The following is a 7611-nucleotide window of genomic DNA, read 5'->3' as shown; positions in this document are numbered from 1 at the left end:
ATTGCAGGTATTTAAACTGCTACAAATCATTTGCAGGTATATGTTCTGTCAATCATGTCTCAAACAGAGACGTTTTCAAACATTTCTGGAGAGATCCTAACAATAAAGATATTTTAACTGGGCAAAAAAGACCATGTTGATTGTCATATATAACACAGAAACAGAGAGATACTAGCAAAACAGCTCATTTTTTATTTTATATATAAGCCTTTCGTAAACCACGTTTACTGGAGCCTCATTTCCAGCTTGAACAAAGATATTAGTCATAAAAACCCGCATAGAAACATCGGCAATCACAGTATTTTGTGCACAATGAACTAATTAGCGCATACTTTCCGCAACTCCAGGAGTTTTGCGGTAGGCCGCGTGCTTACTGATACATGCGCTCACCAAAAGTCTCATTTCTTAATTAAACTCGGGAATTGCACCTTTGTTTCGCAGGGAGAGAAGGGCGGACATGATGAAAGGTGTCTCTGTAAGGTGAGAAGGAAAGCTGGGGCTTCAGGGTAGTGTGAGCAGGCTGTGGGTGTTGGTCATTTGGTCAAAAAGGGGATGATGTTGACTGTCTACCTTGCTCATTAGCTTGGACCATTGAATGATTCAAATCAGGCCCTCACTCACCAGTCAGTTAACACATCTCTCTGGCTTCATCAGCAGCAGCTCGAGCTCATCGAGGATCAAATCTAAGCACTGAAATGGAAGGCATGCATCCCAGTTTGACGACCTCGACACCATTTTCCGTGAAGGATATCTTGAGGATGGAGCACCACCACGACTATGAGCATGATTTTCTAACGGCTGACCAGGTTGTGCCCTTGCATCATCAGCACGTGCACGCTGCGCCCCAGAACAGAGACTTTTATGAATGCCACTCGGAGCCGCGCGCCTCGGAGATACTTGACAAACTCGATACTCACAACCCGGGAGCAGAAGAGGAGATACACGAGCAAGGTGATGTGACACGATGGACAACAAAGTAAGATTCAATTCAGGAGCCGCTGGTTGTGGATTTAGGCAGCTCCACAAAAACACGATACAGGACGCGTTAATGAGACGGGGCCCGAATGAAACAGTTTCATTTTCCCTTTAGATCTTAGTCTGATAACCTAAACAGACCACAAGAATCTCACTGAACCAGTGAGAAATGTTTCCCTAAAGTAATCAGCACCTAAATTAATAAATTAAAAAAAAAATTCTGACAATTTTCTGCAAACTGCAGACTTCAAGATCAAAATATGAGCTAAACAAAATTTTTTAATGTTGTCAATGTTTGCAGTTTTGTAAATTTTGCCTTTAAAATCTCAGAAATAATCAAATTAGTTGTTTGGTTTTTTTTACTACAATTTTCCACTTCATTTAAGCTTTATTCTTAAAAGTGTTGCACATTCCGAACAATTACAAATGATTTGGAAAATTTTAGGCAGTAAACAGGTCATGGTGTCAGAACGTGACTGTGTTTTTGTTTTGTGGTGCAGAGATGAGCGGGTTCGACAGTCCATCTGATTGTGACAAACCCCCCCAGAGGCCCAGCGTGCGCAGGAAGCCCCGGGTCCTCTTCTCCCAGTCTCAAGTGTCCGAACTAGAGAGGCGTTTCAGACAGCAGCGCTACCTGTCCGCCCCGGAGAGAGAGCACCTGGCCCACGTGCTCCAGCTCACTTCCACCCAGGTGAAAATCTGGTTCCAGAACCGCAGGTACAAATGTAAACGTCAGAGGCAGGACAAATCTCTGGAGCTGGCGGGTTATCTGCCTGCACCCAGGAGGGTCGCGGTTCCCGTGCTGGTGCGGGACGGGAAGCTGTGCGGTGCCGGTTCCCATTCAGCGCCTTACAATGTAACACTTGGACATTATAACCCCGCGCTTGGATACGGAAACAGCAGCATGTACGGCTGCAGTTATCACAGCGCGTCACCTTCTGCTGCACAGATGTCCAACAGCAAGCTAAATGATTTAACAGGAAACACCGAGACGCACTTCGGCCACGGGCCGTTTCAGGCCTCTCTACACGGTATAAGAGGCTGGTGATAAAGGGACTAAACGGCTGTATAGCAGGAACCACTGAGACATTTCAGTATCAAATGTATATTGTATAGTTGGTGTGGGGTCGTATTGTAATTTCCCGTTGTTCAAAAAGTTTCTGATGAATCGATTATGAAGAATAAACGCTTTAATATTCAATTATACTTTTCTGTGTCTAGACGCAAATTCTGAATTAGGGCAATCCGGGGTTGGTTGATACACTTTTTGCTCTTGCTGATGTTTGGATTACTTTCAATAATGAGTCATGAATCGAACAAAAACTAATGAAGCATCAACGACACTCTGTGACAACCAGCCCTGTAACGGGGTTGGTTATCAGTGGGTTTCAGTAAAAAATGGTGATTAAAAAAAGCACAACTTTTTATTCTACTTAGATAAATATATCAATGTATCAAAATTTAGAAATGAAATTTTAAACCGTTTTTCCATTTAAGCCATGAATCTGAACCAGTCACAGTTATTATTTATTATAGTTAATATTCTTCATTCTTACAGTGTTTTTATACAAAAACAACTGAGAATAAATGTCATATTTTTTCGAACTCATGTATCACTTTAAAAACGGGTTTTGCAACAGGTAAACTGAGCGAGTCAGCGCAAACACGATAAAAATGAACCACATTATTATCTTTCTGACTCTGAACTGCTCTCCATTATAAGTCTTGGTCATGCTCGATCGCCTAGATAAGGAAGGTTTCCGGGATCTCTCTTCTAAGGTTGCTAGTTTTAATGTGGGAACCCTTTACTGCAATCAGAATCACACGAGTCAAATGCGCACTCCTGGATCGCCTGAGATAATCTGTGTGAGATCAGTTTTGACAACAGCACACGGAAGCCTCATTGGTGCTAAGAACTGATTCCCAGTGTGATTTTTATGTGTAATATCTTTACTTAAAATTACTTGTATTTGTAAACAGACCTCATTGAGCAGGATTTACAAAAGGTCTATATATGCAATTTAAAAATCACCTGTTTTTCAAGCATCTTTATGACTGTGTCTTATTGCACCTATACATTATAACCAATCCGGCCCTTTTTGACCACGTAAAATATGTTTACAGAACTATTGTTATATTTATTGCAATTTCTTCTTCTTGGCGAGATTACTCTTAGAGATTTTTTATGTCAACTTTTTATCTGGATAAATAAAGTTTTTAAAAGTCACTTTGCCAAAAACTGATTGCGGTTTCTACTTTGTGACAGGAATGTTGTTTGTGACTCAAGGTGGCTTGATGTCATTCACTAGTGATACATTCGAGATATATTTCACATATTACATGGCAAAAGTTATTTATAGCAGTTTAAATACGACCAATCACTTTTTGGCAAACACAAAAATTCCAAATATTTTGATTTAGTTACCACAGTAAAAAACGGATTCAAATCAAAGTGATTACTTTTGGCTTTTCTCCATAAGTGTGCATTTTTAAAACGACTAATGTTGCGTGAGCTTTTCATAAAATTCCACAAATTGACCGGTGCAAAACGATCGCGTGAAATACCCACAGTGCCCCATGCGTCCTCTACCTCCATGTAGTCTATAAACATGTGATGACTTCATATAAAGTGAGCTTTAAAAATATCATTACTGTACTATATTGCTTTTCATCAAATTATTCCTTTTTTATTTCTCCGTAGCTTTTGAGTGAAGCTTTTAAAATAAATAAAACAAAGGAGAAGCTTTTTTGAAAATTATATAAATTTGTAAGACTTTGTCACCCAGTTTTCCAGGAGGAGCTCAAAAAACGACAGCATACCTTATTAGGAACCTTTAAGTGTAACTGGTTGTGGCGTTGTCGTTTGCCAGGTTTATCAAAGAGAGCCATCAAACAGCTAATGGATGAAGTGACATCTGACCTCTATCAAAACTCAGCTCCTTATTGCCCCATTCACAAATCCGCTGATAAGGCCGGAGAGCTTGTCCTGTCCCGGGGCTCTGCTTGGTAAACAAACCCGCAGACAGAGTGGCTCTTTAACTTCTTCAAACTTTCAATCAAGCGGGAAACAGTTCCAGTCTGACGTGTCGTGTATCGACGAGCCACAGCCAGGTGAGCGCCAATCAAACTTCAAAACACAGATTTCTGTAAAATAAAATTCAGTTATTTTTTATCATTAAAACGGTCCCTTTATATCTCCACAACAACAAAGCGTGGCATTAATTTAAAATTATAAAACCATAAAATCAAATAAATCAGAGATACACATCAGCGCGACTCGTTTCCCGTCAAAATCACTTGATTGGGGGGAAAATACGTTTGTGTAATTTTTTTATTGGGCGTGAACGCAGAGAATAAACACCTCTCAGAGAAGAGTCACGGGCTGAAGGAGCATCTCTGCACAGATAAGGATGAAGCTGTAGACAGAGAGGAGACCAAGAGAGATCAGATAATGACCCTGTGTGTGTGTGTGTGTGTGTGTGTGTGTGTGTAAGTAAAAGGGTTTTTCAGAAGTTATGTTTATAGTGTATGACTTTAAAATGTAACTTTAAAAATATATATAGATCTTATTCTTATTCTTATTCTTATTCTTAATACATTACATTATAGATCACGTGTAGCCATAACCTTTGGTGTGAACTATTTCAATTTTAATTTAGAAGCATAAAGAAAAGCCTTAAAATGACGTAACCCGGTGATCTCATGACACAGTAACTGTCTTTCAACTGAAGTAATTGGTTACTGCAATCAGTGAAAAGGTCCTCTGTCACTCATGACAGATAAAGATTTTTTTTAAATGACATTCAGCAACATCTCACTAATGAATAGTCAAATCTGTGTCTTTTCAGGGAGGAAAACTGTGAGCTCATGCGCAGTAGCTCTGCTTTGTTTTGAAAAGGTGGAGAGGGAGTTTTTCTTTTCTCCTCGTCCACATAAAAGGTGCTTGATTACACTGCTTGTGATGAGGGGCAGTTTAAATAGAGAATGACGTGAGTCTGACCATCGCTTGAAGAGACATTATGGTTTCCAAAATCCACAAAGGGTTTAAGTCATGCTGTGGTTAGAAAGAAAGACGCGTCCCTGACTATGTCAGAGACTTCAAATGTCAGTGTGATGATGAAATGATGAACTGTTGTATATGATTGTGCAGGAGCTCATCCACATTGCAACAACTCGCCTAAACAAAATAAGAAACTGTTGATTTTTGTAGCTGAGCTGGTTGTAGACGAAATAACAGTCCATGGTACATAATCCCTTTCTTTTAAAGTAGCTGTGAGATTGGCTTTAAAGCTCCCTCTGGTGGAAAACACTAGAATTGCATTTACAAAACTATCTCACACAGACCAAAGATAAGTTACTTTAATTTTCCCCTCACTGAATTTGGAGAAGAAAAAAATGGTTCACAGTTACTAAATTCAGAGTAATTGTTTCTTTATCATTTAGTTTTTGTACAAACTTTAAACTGACCTGTTTCCTCTGATGACATATTGGTTATGTCGCGCACTTTACAAAGATGATTCTTGTGCAACAGCCAGGCGTAGGGATACTGTATAAAACAACTCTGATGCTGAGAAGATAAGAAGACAGAATGCTGACAAATCTGCTGCTGCGACAAGTCCTCGCAGTCACCCTCTCAGACAATGAAACAGCAGGAAAATAACAGAAGGTTGATGGCACGTTTGGTGGCTCAAAGAAAACATCGTCACCACTGCACCGGGGAGGACAAATGCCTTTCCAGGCTGAAAGGTCAGCAGCTCTCTTATGCTACCTCTGATGCACATCTAGATAACTATGCCACGACTGTCTAGGACAGAGTGATTGTAGAGGAAATGCCATTGTTTGGAGCAATCATGCCGATTGTCACAGAATAAGGGTGGTGGATGACTGCACAGAGTCTTAAAAGAACCACTTCAGTCGTAGGACTTCCCCTCCTCACACAGCCCAGGTGCTCGCTGTCATTGCTGACCTTGTTTTTGCTTATGTCATCAGACAGGTACGTGAGTTTTGTTATTCTGCAAAACATCCTTTTAACCACAATCAAACGTTTTTTAGATGGTGAAATAAAAGTGACATATGCCTCAAATAAATGCAATGTATGCATTTCTAGTAGAAAGTCATTTTGCACACAGCTGTGGTTTTGCTTGATTCCACGTTCAGTACAGTATGATCCAAAAATAAACGTAAGGAGTTTTATGGGGTAACAAACAATGTCTAGACAAAAGTGGGATTTTCTGTGCTTACAGTTCAACATACTTTAACAGGCAGACAGTCGCATGCAAAGATTTCACGGTGAGACATATCAAGCATTTAATCTTAATACGCTGTTGACAAGACAGCAGGTAATGCAAACGAGGAACCTTAAGAGATTACACACAGATAGCTTTCATAAATGATTATCCACAACACAGGAAAGAACACGGCAGACATGACTTAGTCTGGGGATAATATATATATATATATATATATATATATATATATATATATATATATATATATATATATTTATATGTATATATATATATAACATATAATTCTGGATATTGATACATAGTGTATAATGCATACAAGGATGCAGTTTAAGTGCTGCTGATAATAGTAGCAGTCATCAGTGTGATGTAAGTGTGTATTTGGTGAAGAGAGGCTGGTGGCGTCAGCGCCATCAGGGGCCACGGAGAGGGCTGTGTCTGTCATACCAACATTCACGCATTTCCAAAGGAAGCATGAAATCCCAGAGCAACTCCGACAACGCCTGTAAACATCTTAGTAGACGGAGAAAGGTCAGACCGGACCGCAGAGAACAACAAATAAACAGCCGTCAAACAATGAGCGTGTCCATTCAGGAGCCGGCCTAAATGTGTCCAAGTCATTAGTGCTTCAGGAGGCATGACCACCCACTCTGACCCCAGCCACCGGCCCCACCCACCCCCGCTACTGGTACATTTGTCTCACTGAAGCCGCTGTGTTACAATACTGAGCTGATGGAGGGCTCAAATTCGAGACTTTTTAGTGTGTCTGGAGCAGGTAGCTCCGTCCCTCCTTGTGGACTCAAACTTCCTCCACAGAAAGACTAAACACACTTTGTGAACATGCACTGCTTGCTTTTCTGATACTAGTTTATTAGCTAATTTTGGATGTCACTCAGTTCTCTCTGTTAGGAATAGATCATAGCTAAAAAAGTACATTGCCAACATGCACCCATTATATTTTCTTGTACAGAAATGAGTTTCTAATCATTTTGTTTGAGTTTAGATCACATATTCGACACCTTTCTGCACATGTGTATAAGTAGAACCACATCAGACTGTTTTTCATTTAAACATAAAAGCATGCATAAGGACAGCTATAAATATATAAATTCATCTTTTTACAATCAGTCTAAAGTTTTAAAATCTTTCTCTATACAGATCACTTCTAAAATAAAAAAAAAGGATCAGTACTTCCTTTTGAATGTTTCAGTATTTTTATGGACTTGATACATTGCAGCAGAGCTGAGTAGGAAACTTGAATGAAAGTTAGTGAAAGTAGAAGTAAACTTTAGCCGTCCCGTCTCCTTAACGCGTCAGTGCAATCTGAGCCCGCCCCTGCTATTGTATAAATTCAGACTGTGTAAGTGTGTGAGGACTCACAGTGCTTCAG

General features: G+C 39.8%; 1 protein-coding gene across 1 annotated transcript; it reads left to right on the top strand.

The window, feature by feature from the left end:
• The first annotated feature begins 704 nt into the window (after nucleotides 1–704).
• On the top strand, nucleotides 705–2023 carry nkx2.7 (NK2 transcription factor related 7). Its single transcript, XM_026187029.1, has 2 exons — nucleotides 705–951; nucleotides 1476–2023. Exons 1-2 carry the CDS (start codon nucleotides 705–707, stop codon nucleotides 2021–2023), a joined length of 795 nt encoding a protein of 264 aa, XP_026042814.1.
• The last annotated feature ends 5588 nt before the right edge of the window (nucleotides 2024–7611 follow it).

This window comes from Astatotilapia calliptera, chromosome 12 (genome assembly GCF_900246225.1).
Source record: "Astatotilapia calliptera chromosome 12, fAstCal1.2, whole genome shotgun sequence".
Classification (NCBI taxonomy): domain Eukaryota; kingdom Metazoa; phylum Chordata; class Actinopteri; order Cichliformes; family Cichlidae; genus Astatotilapia; species Astatotilapia calliptera.
Note: the sequence above shows the minus strand (reverse complement) of the source record. Positions and strands in the feature narration are given on the sequence as shown.

Excerpts from the sequence above, each read along its gene's own strand:
- nkx2.7 (XM_026187029.1), top strand. The coding sequence starts at position 705 with ATGCATCCCAGTTTGACGACCTCGACACCATTTTCCGTGAAGGATATC. Across the intron at positions 952-1,475 it reads AGAGGAGATACACGAGCAAG|AGATGAGCGGGTTCGACAGT; the intron begins GTGATGTGACAC and ends TTTGTGGTGCAG.